This window comes from Desmodus rotundus, chromosome 5 (genome assembly GCF_022682495.2).
Source record: "Desmodus rotundus isolate HL8 chromosome 5, HLdesRot8A.1, whole genome shotgun sequence".
In the NCBI taxonomy this organism is placed as follows: domain Eukaryota; kingdom Metazoa; phylum Chordata; class Mammalia; order Chiroptera; family Phyllostomidae; genus Desmodus; species Desmodus rotundus.
Window position 1 is genome coordinate 166,991,925 of NC_071391.1, and position 26,675 is coordinate 167,018,599.

The 26,675-nt window shown below is 60.4% G+C and overlaps 1 protein-coding gene across 3 annotated transcripts in view; it reads right to left on the bottom strand.

The window, feature by feature from the left end:
- Positions 1 to 26,675, bottom strand: part of TPO (thyroid peroxidase) — a 36,316-nt gene that overhangs the window by 2,421 nt on the left and 7,220 nt on the right. For 2 of the 3 annotated variants that reach the window (XM_071221589.1, XM_053924648.2), the window contains 14 exons: positions 26,131 to 26,222; positions 23,964 to 24,048; positions 22,768 to 22,931; positions 21,938 to 22,070; positions 16,511 to 16,640; positions 15,976 to 16,182; positions 10,650 to 10,902; positions 9,354 to 9,524; positions 8,489 to 8,726; positions 7,904 to 8,112; positions 6,365 to 6,535; positions 2,278 to 2,409; positions 1,060 to 1,159; positions 331 to 451 (listed from right to left, as the gene is read on the bottom strand). In XM_071221589.1, coding sequence (XP_071077690.1) covers positions 331 to 451; positions 1,060 to 1,159; positions 2,278 to 2,409; positions 6,365 to 6,535; positions 7,904 to 8,112; positions 8,489 to 8,726; positions 9,354 to 9,524; positions 10,650 to 10,902; positions 15,976 to 16,182; positions 16,511 to 16,640; positions 21,938 to 22,070; positions 22,768 to 22,931; positions 23,964 to 24,048; positions 26,131 to 26,222 — 2,206 coding nt within the window. Of the gene's footprint in view, positions 1 to 330; positions 452 to 1,059; positions 1,160 to 2,277; positions 2,410 to 6,364; positions 6,536 to 7,903; positions 8,113 to 8,488; positions 8,727 to 9,353; positions 9,525 to 10,649; positions 10,903 to 14,600; positions 15,114 to 15,975; positions 16,183 to 16,510; positions 16,641 to 21,937; positions 22,071 to 22,767; positions 22,932 to 23,963; positions 24,049 to 26,130; positions 26,223 to 26,675 lie in introns of all 3 variants that reach the window. The other variant, XM_045189546.3, reaches the window with a different exon arrangement.

Genomic DNA, 26,675 nt, shown 5'->3' on the forward strand with positions numbered 1-26,675 from the left:
CCATGCTCAGCTGCTGCGGGTCAGATGCTGGAGCAAGTGCCCAAAGCCCCCAGCTGTGAACCAGGTTCGTGTAAGGAAAGACTTCTCCACGCCTTTTGCTCTGGCTCACGGATCCTGATCGGCCTACACTTTCTTAAAAGTGGGTTAAAATGGTGACACGTTCCAATTCTCTTGCAAACACAGTTTGAGTGAGAAGGAAGCAGGCTGCAGGAAGGTGCCAAGGGCGTGGGGACCGTGCAGAACAGGAGGCACAGAGAGACCGAGTGTGGTGCCCCTGGGCCTCCACAAACACGTGCCGTGGGGCTCTGACCGGACGAGACGGAAGCCCACCTGCTCCAGGACCCCCTGCAGGGCCGAGTGGGGGTCCTGGCATCTCCCTCCTCCAGATGTGGAGGCAGCCGCCCCCTCTCTCTCCGTGACCGGCAGCAAGGACTCGGAGTCACAGCGTGTCCTATGAACAAGCACACACCGGTTACACCGCCATCACCCGGAGAGCCACACGTGCCCGTCACACGTGTGTCATCCTGCCATTTCCGCTGGGACGTGAGGGCCCTCGTCCTGGGACACATCACTGGCTAACACAGTCCTTGGCTCAGAGTACGCCGTCAATGTAAAAAAGGCGCAAACAGCGTTTAGTGACGACACCGATGGTGTTTCCACACATGGGACTGGACGCGCTGACTGACATCAGTTCACAAGTTCTGTCCCATTAGATGTCGACAGCGGTCACCTCAAAGCAGGACTGCGAGTGTGAGTGTGTGCGAGTGGAGGTGTGTGAGTGTGTATGTGAGTGAATGAGTGTGAGTGCTGTGAGTGGAAGTGGTGTGTGTGTATGAGTGAATGAGTGTGTGTGAGTGCTGTGAGTGGAGGTGTGTGAGGGTGCATGTGAGTGAATGTGTGTGTGAGCGTGTGTGAGGATGCACACGCGTGAGTGTGCATGCATTCGGGAGACCAATAGTCTACGCCAGCCTTGGAGGAATGAGCAGCACCGTCACCAGCCTCCCCCACTCGCCCCCGTGGGCTGGAAGTGAACTCCTGTCACCTGAAGGGAGGACTCACCACCAGCAAATGGCCGTCCAGGTGAGACCTGCCAGGACGCAGACCAGCAGGGCACCCAGCGTGATGGACACCAGGGACGCCTTCGGGAGCCTCCCGGAGTCTGGAGTGAGAATGTGCCGGTGAGAGAGCCCCCCAGGCCGAGGACAGCGGCCCACGTGCCTCACCTGGACCCATCCGGAACCCCCCGGGCTGCTGCCGCATCGACGGCAGGACATCGAGGGGCAGGGACCCGCCCGGGAGCAGCAACTGCACAGACAAGGTCCCTGAGTGTGAGGGCGAGGGGGCAGCCTGCAGGACGGATGAGAGCTCTGTGCTTTCCCAGGTGACATCTCAGCCATCCCTGCAAGGACAGCAGACACTCTTCCTCCCCACCTGGGGCACCGTGAGCCCCAGGGACAACATCCCCGGGGACCCCGAAGGTGACAGGGACCAAGGCGTAGCATGGCACTCATTCCAGGTTGGCTGGGGTCATTGCTGGCCACGCAGGCAGAGGAAGCCGTGAGAACCACCTCGTGCCTGCTGCTTACCAGACGCTGATCCCGTGCACGGCACCCAGCAGGCGCTGTGAACATTTTGGATCAAGGGGATAATGCATGGAGACCATCAGCACAACAGTCCCATGAGAGTCTGGAGCGAGGCCAATTCTAGCAAGAACACCCCTCCCCCCACTGAGCCCCGTGGCTCCTTTTCCTTCTGAGGATGCTCATGTCCCACCATGGGCTGAGTTCCCCGTCTCTGCTGGATCTGGGGTGAAGCTCAGCTCTGCATGGAGGCCTTTCTCCCCAGCTGCGGCAGTGCGAACAAAGTCTGTCTCCTGTTTTAACTAGTGTCTGTACGTCATCTTTCTTTTACAAGGCCTGGAAGCCATGTTATGAATCCTGCCTCTGTGACTGAGGCTGTGTGACCCTGAGCAAGTCACTTAACCTCTCTGTTCTGTGCATGGGATTCAGCACTGTGCCAAGCCCATGGGAGATAAGGCAGAGACGAGGCAGAGCCCAGCACAGTGCCCAGCACAGAGGGTCTCACGGCGGCTCTGTGTCTGTGGCTCAGTCTCGGCTCGGTAGTGACTGATGGCTTCTTGCTCCCTCCCCACACTGGAGACTGTAGCAGAGTGGACACACACATGTCACCAGCCCCCACAGAGCTCGAAGGGTGACCCTTGGTCACCCCGAAGTGTGTGACACCCCTCCGGCCAGGGCACGTGGGGCGTGGTCTCACCGACACAGGTCCATCCATCGTCCCCCAACAGGTACGGATCTGTGCACTCGCAGCGGAAGCTGCCCTTGGTGTTCCGGCACCGGGCTGACGCGTGGCAGGGCGGCTCCGCCCCGGCTCTGCACTCGTTGACGTCTGCACAAACGGCACAGAGGCCAGGACGCCTGAGGGACCAACCATGGCCCGCCCGCCACCACAGCCATGATGGCCTCTTCCCCACGGAGCCCGGCTGCCCCACTCTGTCCCCACCCAGGAGGAAGAGGACTGTCCCCTCCCTGTTGAGAGTCTGAGCATCCCTAAGGCCCCTCCTGCCAACTCGGACCCTCCCAGGAGCACTGGCCTCCAGCCCCTCCTGGGGGTCAGCAGCAGCCACGCCCCCATTCCATCCACCCTGGCCTGGACCCTCCTCCAGCTGTCCCTCTGGTGCAGGTGCTCCCCAGCCCGATTCTTCCCAGCTGCACACGGCATCTCCGTGGGCCGCGGGGGGCTCTGATGACTCGGGGTGCGGTCAGGACACCCTGCCTGGCAGGGAGTAGCGTCCAGAGGCTCTCAGGATGCTGCTGCTGGTAATGACCCAGCACTGACGACACCAGGGACAGAACCAGCACTGACGAGCCCATGACGGGTGTTAGCGCCCCAGAGCTGTGCGGCCCAGGCTCAGAGGGGAGCAGTCTCGCCACACAGAGGCTGCCGAGAAGCATTTCATTCACAGGGAACCAGAGAGGCCCCAACTGTGCCCACTGTGTGGACGAGGGAGTTCGGTCCCCTGGGGATGGGAAGGCACCTGCAGCCCCTGGGGCAAGGGAGCAGCTGGGCTCGTCACCAAGCATGAAAATCCAAGTCGCTGTCCCTGAAAGTTGCTGCCACCCAGAGGATGTAGGACGGTGGGCACAAGGTGGGCAGTGCTGCTGTGGGGCAGTGCCGTCCAGGCCCGGTCCCACGTGTCCATTCCCCCACTGCACTGGGGCCCCTGCCAGGCCCCTCTGTGCAGAGGTCCCTGTGGTGGCCAGGACAGGAGCCGCAGACAGAGTCCTTCTGTCCCGTTCTGGAGGCCAGAGGTGCAGGTGGGCCACCCAGGCTGCAAGGGCTCTGTGTGGAGGGGGGGGTCCTCTCCCTCTTCTGGTGGCCCCTGGCCATCTTGGAGTCTGCTGCCTTGTAGCTGCATCTCTCCCATGCCCTGTCCCCTCTGCGTGCCTTCTCTTTAACTTGATGGCACCTGCAAGCATCCTCTTACAAGGTCACATCCTCTGGTACGGGGGCCAGGACTCCAACATGCAACACCTTTAGGGTGATACAACTCACCCCATCTCTCTAGCTGGGGTCAGTTCCTTCTGATCAGAAGCCCACACCAGGGACTGTAAAAGGTGGTCTCCTTTCCCAGTGGTGACAGCGAGGAGCCTGTGGCAGACCTGCTATGGGGGGACGAGGCTCCTTACAGAGAAGTGGCCTCAGGCTCACGTGTCCTGGAAGCCTGGGCCTGTCTGCGCCGAGGCCGTGGCTCTGCCACTGCCCGAGTTTCTGCTCCCTGGTGCCCGGGTCCCCAGCCAGCGTGCACGCACCTGCAGAGTCCCGGCCCGACCGCAGGTCTCTGCCTGAGTGGACATTCACTCGTGTTCACTTGTCACGCCGCCTCCTGGCAGCGAGTGGACCAGAGAGCCGCAGACACAGCGCTTTCTCTCCAACTCGACATCACGGCTCGGGCGCTCTCCAAGGACACTCGTGATGACCGTTTGCCGGTTTCTCCTCCCCAGCAGGTTCTCCTGGGGCCGGGTTGGAGGGGACGAGTAGGAAGAGTGGGGGAGACAGTGACACATGTCACCTGATGTTGTCGTTAAATATTCAAAGAACCACAGCTTTCCTCTCTGCAGCCGGGGACCTGGCTCCGCTGACCCAGCTGAGAACCCACAGGGTCATCCACGTTCACAGGGATCCCTCCTGGCCGTGCGGTTTGTAAGTCCCTTTTCCCTGCACTTCTGGACTTAGAAACTTCCGGTGCAGGCACAGACCGCATGCAAGTACTTGTGCGTGGGTGAGGTCGCTCGCACCGTGGGCTGCTCCTCACTGCGCCTCTGGGATTTGTTTAGTTTTAAGATATTACGTCTTAATTATGAATCTAACAAGACAACACAGTTACACGCATTAGAAGATCGGTGCCCTCCCCTTTCTCCTGCTATCTCACTGAGACAAGGGGACCCAGACGAGCCAGCTCGTGCCGGCATGGAGGTGTGTGCAAATGTGTGCAAATGAAGTTTCCACCGCTGCGTGACAAACTTGCCCTCGGTTCTCATGCGCACATCGTCCTGTGGTGAGACTTTCCCCTTCGTCCAGGGACGTGCTCGCAGTGCACTCAGCGTAAAAGTGAATAGCGGGGATGGTCGACGCTGGCTCCGCTGACGTGTCAATCACAGCCGGTGTTGACGGTGAGTGCTGTGCTTTGCACTGTGCACGTGAGGGACTTAAACTGACGAGCACTGAGGCAAACTGATCACTCCCTCCTTGTACGTGTGAAGCCTGGAGGCCGGGGGCCTGGGAGGCCGGTGAGGGGCGGCTAAGGTAGCCCGGGAGGGGCCTCGGGGCCAGAGGTGGGGGCCAGGGTCACGGCCGGCCGACACCCGGCTTCCCACAGTCTGACCAGGTCCTGACCAGGGCTCCGAGCCTGGGCTGTTTGTCCCAGTGGGACCCTTGCACCCCCGGCTGTCCTCAGTCACTCCTGACGTCGCCGTGGAGCCAGCCCTGCCAGGGCTGCCCAGTCCTCTCTCTCGGGGTTAAAGGCAGTGAGCGGGCCTGCGGGATGCCTGACCCCGCGCTGGCCGTCGACCCAGCGGCTCCTGGCGGCCTTTGCGCTCACAGCCTCTTGTCTTGTCTTCTGCCGTCTGAGCCCCAGAACCCGCGGCCACCATGACATTTTGGGGTGAACATTTGGGACTTCCAAAATCAAAACAGACATGCTGGGGCTGGGGCGCAGCGCACACAAGGACGCAGAACCTGCTGCCTCCCTCACGTCACGTGAGCACTCAGGGCACAGGGGCGTCAGTGTGGGCACGCCGCTGCCCCTCTCCCCCATGGCAAGGAGCGAAACTGAAAGCCCCGCTCGTTTTCCTTTCTGCTCATCCCAGCTTGCAGACCGGCCGGCTTCCTGCCTGGGTCTATCTCCCTCCGCGCCAAGGCCATGCGGGACACAGCCCGTGACAAGAGGCCACCCACGCAGGCCTGGAGCCACCTCCCTGAGAAATGCGCTTGCTGCCAGACGGTCCACCGGTCAAGGGGCTGCAGGGAATCTGAGCGAACGTGTCACCCACACCCATGTCGCTGGCGCCCAGCTTCCCACGCCCCTCGCTGCCCGAGGATCCAGGGCCCAGTGTTGAGGCTCAGTTGAGGGCGTTTCTGAGTTGGCACCAGCTGCTCTCACAGGGAGTCCCCAAGCGTTAAGGGACCAGTGTTTCCCGAAACATCCAGAGGAATGTTCTGTTCTACGGCCTCTTGGTAGGGGTGACTCGGGAACCGGGTCCTCACTTGCAGCTCTGAGTGGTGTCTCCCACACCTGGCTCCTCAGCTGGCTCCCCAGCCAACCCACATAGTCAAGGGAAGCCAGAAGAGGCATCTCAGGGAGCTTCTCTCAGGGCGGCCCACTTCCTACCACAAGTCCACGTGTGGCAGTCAGGAAGACAGGGATCAGGGCCCCGTGTACCAGGGACAGGGGCACAGGCCCGGAGACAAGCTCGCTCTTGGCTGGGTCGCTCCTGTTGCACCGATTCCTTCGGTGGAAACACTTCTGTTTCACTTCTTTGGAGAACTTGGCTCTAGAAATTGTGCCCTACAACCATCCCCACAAGTGACTAACTGCTTGTCCCCGCGCACACCCGCGTCACCCTGCTGGGCGTGTTTGATGGGACTGTCTTGTTGCTCCATTACCTAGAAGGGTGTCCGCTGGGGGCGTGGCTGGCTGAGGGAGAACACCCGATGTCGGAGTGCTCCTGGGAGATGACTGTGCTCGGAAGCACCTTCCGGAGAATGACACTTACTTTCAACTTGTGTTTGGAAAATGCAGACTGGGGGTCAGTCGTGAGAAGACCCCTGTGAAGCAACTGACCTGTGCAAACCGGGGGCCGGGAGTCCCAGCCTTGAGGGGTGCACGTGAGCTGCTCTTGGCCTTGGAGCTCAAACCCGTGCCGGCAGGAGTACACCAGCACATGCCGCCCGTCCTCACCGCAGAGCACGAAGTCCCCGTTCTCCACACTCCCTGGGGGGCCGCAGGTGTCCCCTGGGGAGGGCAGAGAGGCGGGCACAGTCAAGCACAGCCTCTCCGCCCCCAGCACTGCCCTCCCCTCTGGCTCACGGGGGTCTCACCCCCGAACGCGGACAGAGCAGTGTCACTCCCATCAGTCCTCTGCCCAAGGTCCCGCACCAGCCTGCAGGACCCCATGGCTCCCTCGTTCCTGCTCGCCCATGAGTCCCCTCTGGCCAGGCCCCCCCACTCCACAGACTGCTCTTACCAAGACCACAGTCAGTCCCAGCCCCTCTCACCCCGGCCCTTGTGGCAGCGGGAGGCCGCTCCCTCCTTGGGGGCCTGTCTGCAGCCCTCGTCCCCAGAAGCCCCTCCCATCCCAGCGTCCCAGAGTCCCAGCACCAGCCCCTGCTCAGTGGTGCATCCCCTGCCTTGTACCCAGGGGAGTCTCCCAGAGAGGACCTTGCCTTCCCGTACACACACACCCTGGGTGTTCTCACCGTTAAATACGGTCTGACCTCTACGGATGGCATTTGCACAGAAATCCCAAATTGACACCCTCATCCTGGGTTTCCCCTCTCCTGTACCCAACGGCCTTCCGCTCACCTGCACCTAAAGCTCCGGGAAGCAGCCCACACCGACCTGTCCTCACAGAGCTGCCCGCCTCATCCGGCCACACCTCTCGGAGCCCACTGGCCCCGGCGGGGGTTGGGGTGGGGACACACCAGTTTCCACAGGCCTCTGCTCCGTCCACCCACAGCAAACCCGAAAGGAACTCAGGGGGCTCTGCTGTCAGCACAGGTCTGTCCTCAGACCCTCCGACAGTCCCGACTGCCCCGCCTGGGGGCCAGGCCTCCTTCCTCTCCTCTGGGGATGTCACTGCAGCTCCCCGGGATCGTCCTGCACTTGTCCCGCTCCGCCCACATGCGCCCCAGTGGCTTTCCCATTGAGACCAACAGGCAGACGTGTCATGGGCTCAGGAGGCCTGGTGTGACTTGGCCGTGTCACTTCTCTGGTCTCGATTCCCACCCCTCACCTTATCTCGACCCTCGGCCTGCCTCTGGGGACCTGTGAGCCCCAGGCATGGTGCGGCCTCTGGGACCGCTCTTCCCGCTGACGGAAATGTGCCACCTCTGGTGGGGTCTCCGCTCTCCTGTCCCCGCCACCACCTCTGCGACTGGCCGTTCACTTAGCACCAACACAGCCACACGGCAGTGTCTTCTTGCAGGGAGGGGCCTGGCTGCGGACAAGTCTTCCTCACTGTGGGGGACACAGCCAAGGACGCAGGCTCGGCCTCCCTGTTATTTTCCCCAAATGCCACCTCAAACCCACCCTTTTGAGCAGCCTGGCATCTGCCATGGGACCTGTGTAGCCAACATGAGGTAGCAGGAGCCTGGCAGTCACCTGGGGGAGCCGCCTCCCTCCACTCGTCCAGGTTCAGGCCGGGGATGTCCTCACACGGCTCGAAGTCCAGGGGGAACCTCGCCGCGCGGAAGGCGTCAGCGGGCACATGGGTGAGGCCGGTGTTGTCGCAGATGACCCTGGACAGAGAGTGCTTCTGCAGCTCCCGACGCTGCGCCTCGGTGAACACGCCACCGTGCTCCCACCAAAACCTGCTCCGGAGAGAGTGCACGCAGGGGACGAGGAGCTGCGTCTGGACCCACGCCCCCACCCCGCGCCCCAGAAGCCCACAAGGCTGTGAGGACCTGGCTTTGAGTGAGACAATCACTCTTGGCTATTTGACATGCTGCCCCTTGGAAATCAATGGTGGACGTGTACCGGGCGGGGGAGGCTAACGTGCCCGCTGGAGAGAATGTGAGTGTTCTTTAAAACGTCCGACGTAGGCACAGCGACGACAGAGAAGGAAGGGCTGGTGTGCAGGGATTGTTTGAAGCCAAGCAGGACTCCCCAGATCGGGCTGACTTCAACTGAGCCACCGGGACCCCTCCTCTGTGCAGGCTGTTGATGCGGCCACTTCCCGATACGCACCGGTCCCCGTCCCGCAGGGCCTTCATCTGCCTCCCGATGATGCACGCAAACAGGGGTCCTGTCCGCGCGCCCGGCAGGGCGTCCTCCACCAAGCCACCCAGCCAGACGTCCACGTTGTCGGGGTGCTGGTACAAGGCCACGATCCGGTCGGCCACGCCCCCGTCAGCCACGGCGATGCTCAGGCCAGCCCGGGACTGCAGCCGGGGCAAGCCGCAGAACTCCCTCCAGGCATTGTAACCTGCAAGGCACACCTGCGCTCTCTCCTGGGTCTGCGTCCCCAGAACCCCTCACAGACACTCTGTCTGGACCTCAGCCTCCTGTCCGCACAGTCCAGCCACAGGGGAGAGCGTGGCACCGCCCTGCTGTGTGGATGTGCCTGGAACACTCCAGGCTTCGGGGGCTGACCGCGGCGTGATCGCAAACAAGCCAGGCGGTACAACAGGCGGGCTCACTGCACAAACAGGGAGGTTGGCCAGATAGCTGAACTCCAGGGGCGCACGGGGGCATGGCCACGGTGGGCAGGGGGTTGGGGTTGGCTGGCAGGAATGGTGTGGATGGGGACAGTGGAGGGGGGCCTGGGAAGAGTCCCCAGCCACACCCGCGGCCAGGAGATGGGGCCAGCTGCATAGGGGTGGCCGGAGGCCTCCAGGAGCTGCCATGGTCTGAGGACCTGCAGCCCCTTAGGTGGACGGACTGGAGGGCTTGCAAAGCCCACTTCCAGGAAGTTGACGAAAGACTTGCTGAAACATTCCATGTCAGACAGGACTGTGTGAGGGCAGGCCTCTCACCAGGCCGCTCCTCCAGGGCCGGGATGGGGACTGGGACAAGGACTGGGCTGGCAAGGGGGCGTGCCTGGGGCACTGACCTGGCAGGCCGTGGTCCCGGCCCCGCTGCAGGTTCAGCGAGGCCAGGTCAAAGGTGCCCTCACTGGACAGCACGAACAGCCTATCGGTCAGCTCCTCGTTCATCAGCTGGGCCGGCACCTGCAGCTTGGCCGGCTGGACGAGGAGACCCCGCAGCAGGGGGTCCACGCCGCCTGGAAGACACCCAGAGAAGGTGACCGGGCTCCTCCCAGCTCCGCAGGGACAGCAGCCATTCCCGACAGACGTCTGTCCTGAGTCCCCGGTTCACCGTGGGCAGCACCACAGCTTTCGAGCCCTCACGGGAAGCGTTCTGAGGGGTTGGCTCCCGCCTGGACCAAGGGGACCGGCCGGGGGTGTGGGGAGGTCGGGCCTTCGCTCCGAGGGGACCTGGACATGAGCCCCACAGGTGTGCGAATTTTTTGTCTTGTTTTTCTGCAGTGAAATCACTGCAGCCAAGGGAAGCATTTGCTGATCTCTAAGGTCGGTAACAGAGGGGACTGGGCGTGGCTAAGGGAGCATGAGGGTGTCCAGGCAGCATGCTCCCTTCCCCTCCAAAGTGCCACGGAACCCTGTGGGAGACAGATCAGAGCCCCCACCACTCAGCTGCCTCTCCCATCACTTGGAGCCTTTGGGGCCACCACACAGGCCAGAAATGGTGCTGAGCCTCGGCCTCAATGGGTGGCCTGGTGGCCCCAGCTGAGCCCTGGCCTCTCTCCCACAAGGTGTGTGGGAACGTTTCCGTGGGGATAAAGCAGGTGCAGTGACTTCTCCTCCAACTCCCATAGCTGCACAGAGCCAAGCCTTTGGAGATAGGATAGAAGCTTCTGGACAGACAGAACACATGAAGGAGAGAAGGAGGAGCAGGGGGTGGGCTTGGAGATAACACATCACCGGGGACTGAAATGTTTTCCAAACAAGCCACTCCCACACGTAACTCAGTCCTGACACTCAGAAGCCACACAGCCTCGCTGTTGGGCAGACGAAGGGCTGGTGGTGGGACGGCGCCCTTTACCACGGACAGTGCTGGGTCCCATCTCTGCTGCGGAGTTTGAAATAGTGGGTGGGGAGCTGACCTGGGCCTGGATACTTTCACCTGTGAATTCGAAGAACTGAGAGACCTGAGAGGAGTGTTTTTGACAAACAGCTTCGCCTTTAAAAGCTCTGAGCACATGTATTTTCTCCACAAACACCGATGACCGGGCAGCAGCCAGCCAAGTGCCATGGTGAGCGGTGGGCCCCTCCAGGGGCTGCGAGGGGCTCAGTCTGGAGAGAGAGGCTGGCGGGAGGGGGGCACACACCTTCCTTGAGGAGCCTCCAGGGGCTGAAGAAGGCGTCGCGCAGCAGCAGTGGGGGCAGGTGCTCCTGGAAGCGGGCATCCAGCCGTCTCACCAGCGGGTGGACGGTGGCATGGCCGAAGCGGAAGGCAGCCGTGGAGAACACGTTGGACACCGTGGGGTCCACAGTGGGGTCGTAGCCCTCGTAGCGGCCCACGTGCTGCTCGAAGGCCTCGGGGCCCAGGATCTTGGGGACGTAATCCCGTAGGGTGATGATCTACGAGAAAGGAGACACAGAAGCCTCTGAGCAGGAGCGAAGGCAGCAGGGCCACGTGTCCCCAGGGCTCAGAGGTGTCCCTAGAGGGCCCGCGCCTCCCAGGTGAGGGTGCCAGTGAGCAGACGAGCCGGTATAGCAACACCAGCAGTTCAAGACAGTCTCAGAGCTCCACATTGATGGGTTATTTGGGACCTGTCAGAGATGCACCCCTCCCACACCCTCCAAGGTGGGACAGGCCAGGGGATGGGCCACAGCACCGAGGGCTGGTGGGGGGGGGGGGGGCTGCCGCCGCTGGCTCCTCTCGCACACATGACAATGTTTCCGTCTGAACCATCTTCTCCCCACACCTGCCCTTCCCCGTGAGCACAGCACCAGCACCTGCACCCCCAGCAATGTCGGGATCCGGTTGCTGCAGGGAGCCTGGCCCCAGACGCTCAGGAGCCAGCCCCGCATAGGCTCTCCCCCAGCCCCGAGGCTGTGTGGGAGCTTTGCCAGCCTCCTGAGCCTGTCTGCTGATCTGCAAAAGCTTCTCGCACGGAGTTTTTGTGAGGGTAAAAAACACACACGGTTTTGCACGTTAGATGTGTTCCAGCGTCACATCTGGATGTAAAATGCAGCAGACGCCCCGTGCCGTGGACAGTGCACACCCACGTTCTGTGTGCATTATACACGGGATCATTATGCCCACTGTCTGTTACACCCTGGCATGTGATCATCAAACCACGCGTAACACGCATCCTCACTTTCCCCTCAGAGATTTGGGCAAAAAAGTGCTCAATGGACACGGCAAATTACAGCGCCTTTTGCACAGGAGAACGGCACAGTGCGGAGGGAACGAGATGTAGTCAGGCCGGCGCTCACAAGTCCACGCTGGAGCAGAGACTGCGGCTCCCCGGGATCCGGCTCCCCCTGCTCCCCGGGACCCGGCTCCCCCTGCTCGTCAGCTCGTCCTGGGAGCCGCTGCACTCACAGACAAGCCTAAGGTCCCACTTCTGTGCCAGCTGAGAAGACACAGGGCATTGCCTGAAATGAGAGGGCAGCGGCACTGGCCATGGTCGACGACAAGAGGCAAAGGACAGGGAGGCTGCTCATGGATGGGGCCAGGCCTCGGTGCACGGCCTCCTGCTGCCAGAGGCCTCAAACCGAGTTGCTTTGCCTTTTCTTTCTATTTACTTATCTACTGATTTATTTTCGTGGGAAATCAGGAGTTCCGTTTACAAGGCTAACTCCAGAGCACGGTTGGTTCCCTGGATGGCAGTGGGGCTGGAGGCAGCCCGGGCTGCCGGCCCACGGGGAAGACTCCTAGGTGGGCATGAACACATCCCCCCCCCCCCCCCCCGGGTTAAACTTCGTCCGGAGAGGAATGATTCTGCCGTCCAGCACAAGGGTCTCACATCTCAGCTCATCCGCTCAGGAGGGCCAGCTGCCAACCTTCTCCGACCACTTAGAACACAGCAAGTGCTTGCCCGCTTGACGTGCGTCCTCCCAGACAGCGGAGTGCCGTTCCTCAGTGTCCCTGGGCGCCCAGAGTGCGCGCGGCCGCTGTCTCAGCTGGTGGGAGATCGTGTCTCAGGGCTCGCTGTGTGGCGTCTTCTCCGAGACCCGCAGACAAGGAACCCGGGCCGCCTCTGGGGTCTCTGAGCTGACACACGAGGAGCACGTGTGTCCCTGATCTGTGTTTCGGGCAGTCACGACTTCACCACGCGGAGTTGGCCCCTCAACCTCAGGTGCAATTGCAGGGCCACAGACACGTCCAGGGGCTCTGACAGAGGCTGTCAGGTGAGCGGGGCCCCTCCCCCAGCTCACGGGCGGCAGCAGCACTCCGTTAACTTCCATCTCTGGATTCTTCCCCCCACAGCAGAAGGGACACAAGACATCCAGGTGTTTGCTGTGTCAAAGACGCCGCCTCCCTTTCCTGCACCTGAACTTTGGCCTGGGACCTGGGAGGCCAGCAGCGAGTTGCACGGCACCTCTCAGCCCCAAAGTGGCTGCCTACACGAAGCAGTCCTCTGAACCAGCACCCATCTCTGTGTGCTCCACAGGGCTGCCTCCGCTCCTCGCCCGACAGGCCCCTCCTCCCTGCCTGACCTGAGACGCGGTGGCCAACCATGGCCCTACAGGCCTGCGACGCTCCCGTGGCCTTAACACTGGGGCCGCAGCAGCCGCTCTTGGGGATGTCCATGGAGACTCTTCTCAAACCCTTCTGCTGGGTCCTCCCTGGTCACAGGGAGCCGGGACCATCAGGTCTCCTCCCCGCCTCTCTGGGTGTCCCCTTAGGGCTCCACCTCCCCAGGACACTGCCCCATCTGGCCGTCTCACACGATCTCCTGGTTCCTCCAGGTCCCTCGGTCACTGCCGGGCTCAGTGTCAGGATGTCTGTGCCCTGCGTGACCCAAGCCAGGGGACGGGCATTGCTGGTGCTGGCAGGAGGGCTGAGACATGGGCAGGACAGGGTGGGAGGCTGGGCAACTGCCCCGGGGACTGTGAACAGGACAGGATCTATGGCCCGCAGCTGCCGCCGGGCCCCTCCCCGACAGACAAGTGGACAGACGGAGAGACGGACTCCAGTGGGCTCACGAGGCCACACGACGCAGATCTGACCAGAGACTCAATTTCTACTCACAGTGGGGCGGGGCCAAGTCTCCTGGTTGCTGCCATCCAAACTGGCTCAGACCCCTCCCAGACTCCTGCGCGTTCCCTTCCAGCTGTTCACTTCCCAGAGCCATCCGTCCTCCTCTGTCCAGCGGGGTCAGAGGTCAGTGAGGGCAGCGCACAGTGTCCATGCAGCCTCAGGCTCTGCGTCAGGTTCCCACTGGCCGGTTCAGCCCCTGAACCACACTGACCACACGCGGACCCACACACACCCCACATGCACACCAACGCACGACCCACACACACACAGAACCCGCACAGCACACTCACTCACCACATGTCTCTGGGAAGAGGAAAATTCTGGGATGTCTTAAATCAAGTCGCAGCAGGTGAGCGCGGGAACAACAGACAATTCCTCCCTTAACTGCAACACGATTCACATCTGGCCAACTTGAGACTTTACCCGCGGTCCTCTGGTTCACATACAAATCATCATAAACGAGGAAAGAATTGAGACTCTTATTTAACTTCCTGGTTCACCAATCTGTTTTTCTTTTCATTTTCTCCATTGTCTTCAAATACAGAAACCCCAGAACCATTGGTGGGCAGGCAGCTCAAGGGGTGGCTGGAAGGTTAAGTGAGTTAAAATCGAAGGGCTCGGAGCGCTGTGGCCACCGGGAGCACCGGGGATGGACTGAAACTGTGGCTGTTATGAGCAGCAGGGGCTGCCGTCGTCCTCTGTCAGATAACGGCCGCCAGCCCCAGTGCGGACTAATCTCAGACCAGGGACTCGGACTGAGTCCTCCAGGGGCTGCGGGGTTAACTTCAGCGCAGGCACCAGCTGCGAATCGGTGCTCCTTCCCAGGGTGCCCGTAGTCGCTCAGCTCACCATTCAGGATGCCGGGGATGACTCTGCGCACCAATCAGGACGCCCGCGGTGACTGATCACCAATCAGAACGCCTGGGGTAACGCTACGCACCAATCAGGACACCAGCGGTGACTCTGAGCACCAATCAGGACGCCCGCGGTGACGCTGCCTGCCAATCAGGATGCCCACTGCGACCCTGTGCACCCGCTCAGGATGCCAGGAGGGCTCATCACACACCTGATGCAGGGCGCCCACGACTTTGCGTGCCTCCTGGTAGGCAGTGTCGGCGCTCCAGTGCGGGTTGAGGGCCTTGAGCGCTGTGGCCAGGCGGTTGTGCTCACGCAGCCACAGCGTGTGCAGGGCCGTCAGGGAGAGGACCTCGCTGGCCCGGCTGTCCCCGGCCAAGAAGCAGGGGGCAGGGCCCTGGGCACCGGGCTCGGGGGCACAGGCCGGGGGTGCGCGCGGCGGGGCAAAGGGTAGGTAGGCGCGGCCTGCGTCCCGGTGGCGCGTGTTCACCCGCAGCAGCCCCTCCACGCTGGTCCAGTTCCGCAGCTGCTTCTCCAGGGCGGGGGAGCTGCCGTACACGGTGGACGCATCCAGGAAGGAGGTCAACCCGTTCATCTGTTGTCGTGGGTTCGCCATGGACAGGTTGCCGAACAAGGCGCCTTGGGCTCCGGTGCCACAGGCGGCGGAAGACCGGTAGAAGGGCAGGCAGGTGGTGCTCGAGGTCCCTGTGGCGTTAGCGGGGAGCTGCCGGAAAGGGGGCCCAGTCACCGTGGGTTCTCAGCACCCTCTTTACAGACACCAGGAACCCCGCCACTGCATCTCCGTCCTCAATTCAAGCCAACCCCCCCCTGCGTCCAGGTTCATCGCCCACTTCCCCGCGTTTCCGTTTGGGAGAGTGTACGGTGCCTTCCTGGTTGGAGCCTCGCCTTCATGTGTCCCAGTTGCTGGCTGTCACAGTGCCCCCCACCTCCCCTGGAAATCCCTGGGCAAGTGGGGCCCAGAACGCCTGCTCATGAGGTTCACGGCCCAGTGTCAGCGAGGACAGGGCCCACGGGTCTTTGTGCGCAGGCAGAAGATGCCCAGTGCCAGGTTCGGAGGTGTTTTCTGAAGGGAAGGAACTGAACACCCTGCCTGTACCGTGTCTCTCTTTGTGCTGAGGGAAATTTGAACACGTGGCCGCCCCACAGCACCGGCTCTGCACCCGGCAGTCCCCTCCAGGTGGCCTGCGCCCGCGGGCACCAGGGTTAGGTCCTGACGTGTTCTCAGCTGCCACAAAGCTGAGAACTGCGGAAACGCTTGTGGGTGAGCGAATGGCCATGGAAGCCACGATGCGCACACACGGAGACACTGAGAAGCCATGGCCAGGCCATTGCCAGTGTGCGTAATGACGCAGGCAGAAGTGTGGGACTCTTGCTGAGTGGCCCGGGCTCAGGACGAGTGTGGATGGGACACGCACGCACATGTAAGCATCACACACGGAGAAGCACAGACCCATCCCCCACAGCTGCGACCCCCTGGGGACAGGACGAATGTTTCTCTCGGCCTGCCTTTTTAAAACGACGCCGATCAGCTCTGTGAGGGAAGTAGGCGCATGTGCCAGCGGTACCTGGATGGGGAAGCACGGGTTCCGTCTCTCGCAGGTGTGCTGGCAGTCGGCTCCTCCCCCGAACGCCGCTCTGCTGGTGCTCTGCGGCGTGAACGCAATGTCATGGTCGATGTATTGTCCCCATGCCACCAGCAGGTCCGAATATTGGTCGTCCTCAGTCACAGCCTCATTGGGAACTTGGATGACCTGCCTCGTCACCTCCCAGACCTGGGTGAGAAAGGGGAGCAGAGGTTGGGTTAGTGTCTGAGCGAGCCCGTCCTCCACCCGTGAGTACAAGGGCTTCTGAAACATGGGGTGGGGACAGCTGGAGGGACTGGAATCTAAACCTGCATTGCCCACTCATGAGCCGGGACTCGGGTCTTTGCAGCCCCAGCTCCTCAGCTGTGAAGTCAGCTGTGACCCCCCCTTGCAGAGGGTGAGGGGGGCAGGAACCACACCAGCACCTGCACGAGCCTGCCACGCCCACTCAGATCTCAGGGAAGGGTCAACAGAACGTCATGGTAATACAGGTCACGCAGCGTTCTGGGGTACCCACCGGTGGCAGGGGGACCCCATTGTATAAGAAGTGAGGGTTCCAGCCTCGGGGCTCGCTGATACCATCTTCGTAGGCAGGTGGCAGCCACCTGGCCAGGGCTGTGTTGGAGGCGCCCCACCTGGGGTGGTCTCTGTGGAATGAAGGTGCACGGTGAGCGTGGGGAGGAGGAGGAGGGAGCACATCTTGCACAGGAGCCTGTTCTCCAGGAAAGCGGTCGGGCTGGCTTCCCCGGGCCCTTGGCCTGACACCGGCCTGCAGCTGGGCGCTCACCCCCGTGGTGCCCAGCGGAATAGCTTCCCGGGCACCTACAACGGGGGACCCACACTCCAGATGCTCCCCTTCCTCAGCATGAGCCTGCCGTTCCCACCTTCTCCTTCCGACAGCCCACATCCTCACGCTGTGGCCAGGCAGGGGCCCCTCCCTGCAGGACAGATACTTGGGGGGGGCTCCCAGCAAGGACATAGTTTGGAAAGTTCCGGTCTCATGTCCCTTACTGAGGCACACTACCCGTCTGGGGCGCCGCGCCTTCTCCTGCCACTCGCATTGACCTTCAGCACAGAGATGCTGCTAGAAACGGCGTTGGAACTGCTGAGATGTTCTGCATTCAGGAGTGAGAAGTTTGTCAAGGGCGCGTGTATTAGTGCATTTGTTTGGATTGAAAATAAGCGTTTTTTGAGAGAGGTAAGCTGTGTTTGGCTGACGGGTTTGACAGCTAAAAGGGAAGGTTTCCCCGTTTTGACAGACAGATACAATGCGTGAGGAGGTGACAAACTGCTCTGAGTGCTTGAGCTGAGCAAGGCGCCTCCCAGTGACAGGCACAGGCACGATGGCGGTGACGGGTGGTGTGACCAGCCGGGAAAACTTGCAGGAATCGAGAAAAGAGTAACAAAAGGTAACTGATCCTTGTGAGAATCGGGTGCTTCCCGTTCTTGCTGAAAAAGGAATTAAAGGACAACCAATTGGGCTGTTTGCTGACAGACCCTCGCAGTGATTTGGGTGATGGTTCCTTGTATGTTCATTCTCTTCTGTCTCCGAAGGCCGGGGAGGGCCAGGCTGCGTCACTGGGCCAAGGCTTCTGTTCCAACGCCTGGCGGCAGGTTCCTCCTCCATGGACTCATCCCCCAGGGAGGAGGCCACCATCCTCGTCCCAACGTAAGCCAGCGCCTCTGAGCAGCTCTGCGGGGCAGCAGGTGCCTGCAGAGGGCCTCAGGTGACCAGCTGCATGCCGCTCGCCAGCGGGCAGAGCTCCCCCAGCTGAGCCAGGAGCTGACGGACACAGGCCACCAGCCCAGCAGTAAGGTGGTCTCAGTAGAAACTCGCGTCTGTGTTTGCGAGTTACAAACACTTGTGATATATCTGCGCCGATCGGCTCGGTGGTGTCCTGCCGACACCTGTACAAACCCTCAGAGTCAAGCAAAGGACACCAGCGCCCTGTGCTCCCCGGCAAGTCTCTGACTTTGGAATTTTGGCTCATGAAATGTAACATGAATATGTAAAATATATCAAATACACGCACATGGCAACACACGTGTATGATAAAACACGTGAACACGTGACATCTGTAGAAGAATAAACATCTGCAGGACAGGTGTGGACGTAAAGGAATGTGCTGTCGAAGCAGCAGATCCGAGACTTCCAGTTGGAAACGTCATGGAAAAATGAGAGAGGAATTAGGATGAAAATGTCAGCTCAAAGAGCAAAAAAGGCATTTTTTGTTCTCTTCTTTGAGAAAGGGTCATTTGGTGCAAAACCGTGTGGCCGGCCCGCCCCTTGGCATTTGTCCCCGAACCTGCACGGGCAGAGAGCGCAGCCCAGAGTCTGCGAGAAGCAGGGGAGGCTGTGTCTGAAGGCTGAGGCGGAGGGGCTGGGGCCAAGTGTTGTGAGTTGGGACCGATGGGGCCGGACGCCGAGTTCCTCACACCCCTGCTGCGCAGACAGACGCTGAGGACACCCAGGGAGCAGCGTCCCCAAGAACCAGGCGGGGCCGCTGATGATTATTCAAAGCCTTTGGAGTGTCTGGAAATACAAGTATTAAACACTAGTTGGTGTGCGTTGACACGGACGTACCCTCTCTGCCACGGACGTACGTAGCCATTCTTACGCCAGTGTGACCAACGTAGGCGTGCAGCCTGGACATGGAAGGGCCTGCGGGCTCCCAAGAACCTCATCTGACTGGGGCCTGAGGGGGCTGGGTCGGCACAGGGACAGGCTGGTTCAGTCTGGGCTGCGGCCACGGACTGAGCAGGTGGCACATCTGTCCCACCACAGGCCTTCTCATGACCCAAGGCTCCCGACGTGAGAGAAAGGGGACTTGGTCACCCCTGTCACCGCAGAGGGGTGCAGGGACACTCGGGTGGCCTGCAGTGGTTGATGGGGACAGGAAGCGGGGACAGTTCTGTCAGCCAGCCTGCACTGGGCCCCAGCACACCAGTGTGGCTCAGCAGCAAGCGACGTGGACAGATAGCCCCTCTGCGCTGCTCCGTCAGTGTAGGAACGGCGCTGTGACAGCGTGTTCAGACCTGTCACAGCCGGCTGGTCTCTGCCGGGTCTCGATCAAGTGCTGCTCCTGGGGAAGGTGCTATTTCACCCCATTAAAAGTAACGAGGTCTTCGTTTAACTGCTGAGGCAGCAGGGTTTGCTGACTGACTCGCCCGTCTCACCACACCAGCCTAGGCCGCGTCCCCTCTGCTCCCCTCACTCCAAGTGCCATGTTGCTGCATGGTGGCTCTGTGCCTTCTCTCCCCCATGAAGCCCTGCCGCGCCGCCGCGCCCCTGGAGGTCGGACACAGTACCGCCAAGTGTCTACTGGGGCTGGAAAGCAGGGTCACATACGGAAACAAACAAAATGAGTGAACGAGGCCCAGCTCCCGCTCCGGCAGCACGTGGTCTGACCTCACTCCAAGCGGTTTTGGTTTAAATGAAGATATTTCTGGAATGGAGATGGTCGTGCTAAGAAGTTTCATTCCCAGAAGCATCTCCTGTGCTGGACGGGGTCATGGATTTAGTCAAAACACGAGAAAAAAGGGGGTGTGGCTTCAAGGCAAACACGCACAAAAACGGGTGCGTCTGGTTGGTCACTGGTGAGTGCGCGCACACCACCCACGGTGCATTTCAATGACAGTCCAACATTCAGTTTGGATTTCGACAATTGCTGGGCAAATAAACATGTGCCAATTTATGTATACACACCAAACTATACCCTAAACCCAGGCAGAGTTGGGGGTCTTGCTGTCATTTAAATGCTTATATCAAATTTTGGTTTCTGGGTTTACTGTTTTCTTTATGAATTCAAAGGTTCGAGGTTGCACAGGATGGAAACTCCCCCCAGGAAAGGGAGAGTGCCAAATTGCCATGGAAGGGACCGGCATGGGCCCAGGGCAGGAGCAAGCAAGGCTGACCCCAATGGACCCGCCAGTTTCTGCCGGATGGGCTTGTGGGCCTGGGCCATGGGCAGGTGAGCCAGGAGAGGGCTGTGTCCCTGTCACCACGGGGGTGGCAGTATCTCTGGTGAGGGGCCAGAAGGGGGGACCAGGCCCCTGGGCTCGGCTCCCTTGACAACACGCCAAAGTCATGGCCCTGGGGCTGAGATTCCAAGGAGCCACCTTATCCTCAAGCTCATCGGTCCCGGCCATTTAATCATGGGACCCCAACCCCCAGGCTCTCATGCAGTTGCGTCTGTGACCCTCTGTGGCCAAAGCCCCAGGCAGAGAGCGAGGTTGAGACCGGAGTGGGGTGGGCAGGCAGTGGGCGGGGTGACTTAGAGCCGCTTTCGCCAAATCAAAGGGCCCTGTCAGGTGAGCACTGTCCCGGGTCACAGGTGCGGAGGCAGAACCTGGGACGCAAAGTGAGGGGCCATCTCCATGCGCACATGCATTTCTAATACCGTGCATTTCTAATGCATGCCGTGTAATTTCTAATACATGCATTTCTAACACACTTCATGTTTAGAGGTCGACAGAAAGAACTTGAAGGGCGGGCGTAGCATGCGCTCCCACACTTGTACTTGGGCTCAGCGGATGAGAGCCGTCTCAGGGCGGAGCCCGATTTACGTCACACAGACGGCAGCGCGGCCACGGCCACAGAAAACCTCCCTTCCCCTCCCTGAAACATTTCCGTCTGGGGCTGGGCGATGGGAAAGCCGCACAAGGGAAACAGACTGCAAGAGCCCCTCCCTGCGACACACCTGCACACCTTCACGCGGGGAACAGTGGAAGTGATGACGTTTTAAGGATCCACTGTTCAGAAGTTTAGAGTTTTAACAGTTAAATTCCAAACACTTGTCATAAGGATGTCATCTGACCAACACCTGGACATTGTGGACGGCTGTAACCCGGTGCTTGGCTCGGGGCGGGGCAGCAGGTGCCTCAGGGTCACGCAGCACCCCCGTCCCCCCACCCCGCAGGGCCCGCCGTCCAGCCTGGTCCCCCCGCAGCTTCCCCTGCTGCAGCCAGAATGCATCGTTCCAAACCCACTCTGGGCCCGCACTGCGGCCAACAGCTAGTCGCTGCTCATCCTCAGGTTCAGGTCTCTCCCCTGTCAGCTTCCACAGCAAACCCTTCCTGACCCCACACTTGACCAGATGCCAGCTCCCGGCAACCCCTGCGCGGCCACCAGCATCTGGACGCAGCCCCGGTCACCACGTGCATTCGTGGTGTGTGTTAGCCCATGAGGGGAGTAGTCACGTGACCCGTTCTTCCGATGGGGAAACGCCTTGTGACAAAGAGAGGGAGCTGTTAACATTTACGCTGGACCCACAGGGTGAGCCGAGCTCCCCCAGGTGAATGGGGGCCCACGGTGCCCACCAGTCAGCCCCTGAGAGCAGACTCTGTCCTGTTCCCCAGCGTGGGTCAGGGTGCCTGGCACATGCGGGGGGCTAAAGGCTTTGAATCCACAGGTACAGGAAACGGGTGAAGGAAAGGCTCCACTTGTTCTGGGCCCGCCCCCCGCCTCCTGACTCAACCTCCCCCAGATGTGTTCTCTGCACCTCCCACTGCGTCTGCCCCTCTCAGCTCCTGGGCCGGGCGGCTCCTCAGGCTGGGAGCCCAGCGACGCCCATCAGGAGCTTGGAGGAACCCAGTCCCCTCGTGATCCTGGTCTTGGTCCCCGTGCACAGAGTGCAGGGCCTGCCCAGCACCCCGAGTCTCCCGGGTCCCGCCGACCCCTGTCTGTCATGCCGCTCTGCTCTGCTCTGTCTTCTCCCCGTCACTTGGCACTGTGTTGAATCGCTCGGCCTGTGACTCTCCCCACCCCCCTGTGGAACGTGCTGAGCCAGAGGCCCTGCCCCCTGGTCTCGGTGCTGTGCAGCCGGCAGTGCCGTGCAGACAGGTGCCCAGACGGGTGAGTGGCCACGATAGGGAGTCAGAAGCTGGGAAAGGGTCACGTGCACGTCCAGCCGGCTGGAGACGGCCCGGAGACGGAGGGAAATACCTGTTGTTGCAGGCGCCCGTGATGAGCCTGTACTTGTCCGCCAGGCAGGAGTGTGGACAGCGGGGAGGCAGCATGTGGGCGAGGCAGCCCGACACATTCGCAATTGTGCTCAGCACGTCTGCGGGCAGGGCGTCTGCGGAGACACTTTCGGTCGTCAGCGCCCTGCAGGGCTCGGCGTCGGCCGGACGGAGCTGGAGTCCACCTGTGCCCTGGGCCTTGGCTCCTGCCAACGCCTCCCTTCTGTACCCCCAACCCCGACCCCAGCTTCCTCACAGCCCAGGACGCAGGCTTTCAAAGTCTGATTTCCTCACAATCTTTCGGGTCAGCCGTCCTGAGAGCTCTGAGCGGTGCCACTTGTCACCTGGAGCAGTGGTATTCAGCCACGTGACACTTCGGGCATGGGGAGTGCCTGGCACTTACCCCGCCCCCCAGACCCTGCCTCGGCCACGGTGCCCAACGGCCGTGTGTCCACCCACCAAGCCTTCTTTTCGTTCCCTTGTTCATGGTCTGGATCAGGGGCCCTTAGAAGAGTCGCTTTGTTTTTTGGTTTTGGGGTTTTTTTTTTTTTTTTTCCAATTCCACTCCTATTTATTCAACAAATTGATTTTGAGCTAGTTCTCCAAATCCAATTCGAATAGCAGAGAGACAGTTAATTCTCCGATTAATCTAAAGAATACTGTGTTTTACAAACTGCTGCTTTTGTCCTGTGAGTGAGTGGGAGTCACACCCGTGGGAAAGGCTCCTGTGACACCCCGTCGGCCCCCCGAATGAGGTCCTGGCCCCCCACCGGCCACTGCTCCGCGGCAGGATGGGCCGCCCTCTCTGCTCACCTGTCGGAAGCTGTGCCTGCCCCGGGCGAGCCTGCCGCTTCATCGCCCTCACCGAGGCCTCCATGACCTCCGCCGAGCGGGAAACGGCCCTGCTGGTCGGCTCCGGGAGTTTGGAAGCAGACAGGAGCTGCGATGGAGAGATGAGTTCCCTTTTCTTGGGGTTTCTGTGGCGCAAAGGGAGACACAAAAGCTGTTACTCTCTCATGGCAACTTCGTGACTAATCACCAGTCCGTGAAGCAGACCCGGATGGAGCACCTGCTGCTGCCGGGCACCGTGGGGCACTCGGGGGCGGGGTTAGCAGGGGCCCTCGGTCCAGGATCACTGGACGTAAATACAGGTGGGCGGTCACTGGCCAATGACGAAGAGAGTGGCCAGTGCCCACCAGTTCCCCTCTCTGAGCCCATCCGACCCCCCTGACAACTGTGTGAGATGAGCCTCCTCCTAAAAGCCCAGTTAGACACTGGGGTGCAGCCCCGGGCACAGAGGGCACAGCTCCACCCAGCACCAGCCCAGGGGGACCCGTCTCAGGAGGATTCTGTTCTCCTGGGCGGAGACAAGTATGGTGAAGGGACTCCTGCCTGCCGTTCAGCCCCACTGCCTCCCGGCTTTACACAAGTACTGGCTGTGAGCTCGTGACCAATGCCTTGAGCGATGTGACGTAAGTAAAGGTTGGTTTGCAGTCAGTGTGGACAGTGGGGACTTTTCTGGCTGGAATAGTAGACGTTTGGGACAGGCCAGCTGCTGCCTGGTGATGTTTGCATCCTGAACTGTCATTTAATCAGTCAACCCCCAGTGAGTCAGTGCTTCTCAGCTGCAGGTCTGCTCGTCCGTCTCACAAACCTCTGAGAGCATAATGCTCTCAGCCCGGGCCATGGCTGCCCGTGTTAAACAAGGGTGCGTGTCCCTCGTTTACGGGGCACGGAGGGTGGGTTCACCCCCAGGGCCGATGTGGGGCTTCACTCTGTTTTGCTACTGAAAGACTTGGACCCCGACCACTGGTTCTTCTAGCAGCTTCCGTGTGGCGGTGAGTGAATTAGCCCACGTGAGCGCCAGCTCCGAGTCTGTGAAGCAGAGGCCCTGGGACCAGCCTTGGGGGGGATTGTGAAGGTAAAATCGGTAACTATGTGAAGACTGTCACAGGACCAGGCCCCGGGGCACCACACGCCACCCCACCGTCCGCCCGGGGATGCGGGACCTGTCCAGGGTGCTGTGGATGGCGCCATCCACCAGGAGCCGGCTCTCCTCCAGAACGCGGAGCACGGGCGGGTCCCCGGCATCCCCTGTGGAATGAAGGCCACACTCACAAAGAGACCTGCACACACGTCTGGACTTGGCAAAGACTCCAGACACGCACTCCCGGCTGGGTGGTGACGAAGGCCTGTGGTCTCCACGATAAACTCCATTCAGAGGTTTTGACAGCCCAGCCACCTGAGCCACCCGGCCAGAGCTTACTCAGGGGCTTTGAGAAGGGCCGTCGGTCAATTTTTCCAGACCCCACAGACCTGGGAGGTGGCAGCACCTTGACTACAGCTCTGCCGCTTCGGAGGGTCCCGGGCCTGTTCTCAGAGCTGTGACCCAGGCAAGTGGCGCCCTGGGCCGGGCAGCCCAGGGTCCAGGGAAGACTGGGCCCTGCTGCCCCAGGCCGCGGGCTCTGCACGTGCACGGGGTGTGCCTCACAAGGTCTGTGAGCAGCCCCCCAACCCAAACTCACACAGAAAACAAGGGGTGGCCACTCCAATTCCGGCTGCTGCGGTGAAATTGGACGGAGACAAATTATGTTTCAAAGAAAGTTTACTGGTGAGTGATCATTGTGTTTCAAAGCTTTTGTTAGCTTGGTGTCAACTGGAAAAAAAATCTTTTATATTAAAAAATGTGAAACAGAAACACTGTGAGGTAACAAAGTAAGCAAGCGATAAGCCAGCTTCAACCATCCCAGTTAACAGTAAGATCAGCTCCAAAGTGCAGCATTTCTACTGGACACTGTCCTGTGCATTGCTACATATTTACTAAAAGTTTAGGGGAAAGGTCACACCTCTCAGAGATGGGAAATAATAGAAAACTGCTTCAGCAACACTGTAAACAACACATTGCCACGTTTTAAAAAGCAACTTGATTTCTAAAACTAAAAACTGGTGCAGACATGTTTATTCTGCTGAATCGCTCTCTGCACAAGGGTTTCACCATAACTTGCTGCGTGACTTCGGCTTTTGTTACTATATGGTTGAGCATACCATACAACCAGGAGCTCCATAAAAAACAAGGTAGGGACGAATGAACCAATTCACAAAACCTTTGCTGAACGCCCGTCCCACACCGGGCACTGCAACGATTGGTTTACTGTGGGGGAGCTGGACTGCGTGTTCATGAGCTGCTGTAACACGCGACTCAGTTTCCCCTTTTCCTCCGTTTGGCCACGTGGTGACCCTGGGCTCTGGCACAGCACCTCGCGGCCCACAAGCAATGATGATGATGCAGTTGTGCGGTTCATGAGTGAGCTGAGGGAAGGACCCAAAGTGCCCCAGGTAGCAACTGGCAGGACCAGAGCCCACCTGCTTGGTCCAACCCTGGCACCCGGCTCCCGTGTCCTGACGGTGCTGGGTGGCTCGGGCTTGCTCAAGGAGCGCAGCTGCCTGAGATCCGTCTGAGGCCCTGAGGCCCCCGCGCAGCATGACTGGGAAAACCTGGCGACCAGCAGGAGGCACAGCTGGGTGTGGGTGTGGCTGCGAAGGTCCCTAGTAGCCGCCAGGCCCTGGAGGACAGTGGGGAGGCCTGTGGTTCCTGGGGAGAGCCGGTGCCAGGCTGTGTGGACCCCCGAAGCTCCCGGAGAGGCTGGAACTCCCTCAGGGCGGAGCTAGCATCCCAGAACCCGGCAGCTCGAGAGCCTGCCACACGAGCTCCAGTGCTCTGCTGGGTTCAGTCAGGCCCCTCTGGGGTTTGGGAATTTTCTTCTGTGTCTTATTTATTTATTTATTTATTTAGCAAACCAAAAGCAGAGTTTAGATGTGGTTTTCCTGCATCTAGGTAGCTTTCTCAACCAAATTTGGCCTTGTAACACCAGATCTCAAAAGGTGCGTCACAGAATTATTCAGTGAACAGGGATTTTGTAGCAGAGGAACAAACCACCACTCCCAAAGAGACACTTTTCTTTTCCAAGTGCCTGAGCAGGTAAAACACACGTCCTATTGTGTTTTCACAGGGAAATCTGCTCTTTTTCAGAAAGAATTGTAGTTTGATCCTTTACCTGGGAAAGCAGAGGACAGAACAAGGGCTCCTGCCTGCCTCCCTGAGCCGCCTGTGGGCTTTCTGGGCTGGATCTGAGAACACGGACTTGATCAGGTCCAGAGGCCACACCTGTCACTTACCCCAAAGGAGGTCCTTGGCTCTCAGGAACGGGAGTAAAACCTGGCTGCCGGCCACAACCAGGGTGACGCCCAGGACGGCCAGTGCTCGCGCCCTAAGGTCGGGGTGAAAGGGGAGATGCGCACTCAGCCCGCGAGGTGGAAACTGCCCCTGGGGCCACTAGTACTTAGAGTCTCTGGCAGCCGCCCCCGGACTCGCCCTGCCCCAGTGACGGAGTCTCGGAGGCTGGCGTTGGGCTGCGCAAGACTCTGAGCCGGAAGACTGCCCCCCAGAGCCGCGGTGCTGAGCAGCCTCATGCGTCCTAATTATCTGAGGATGAATCTGGCAAATTCAGCTGCTACAGTCGGCAGACTAGCTCAGCAAGAGCCCGACGCTGTTTCATGCTGACGTCAAGTCACGTGACATCCCTGGGAGTAAGTACTGGGAGTAACAGGAATCTCGTCCCTGCAGCACATCCGCGCAAGAAAGATGACTAAGACTAGGACCTGGGCCTTTACAACAAAGAGCGGTAAGTGAAAGTCCTGCATGCGCGCGAACTCCTCACAGC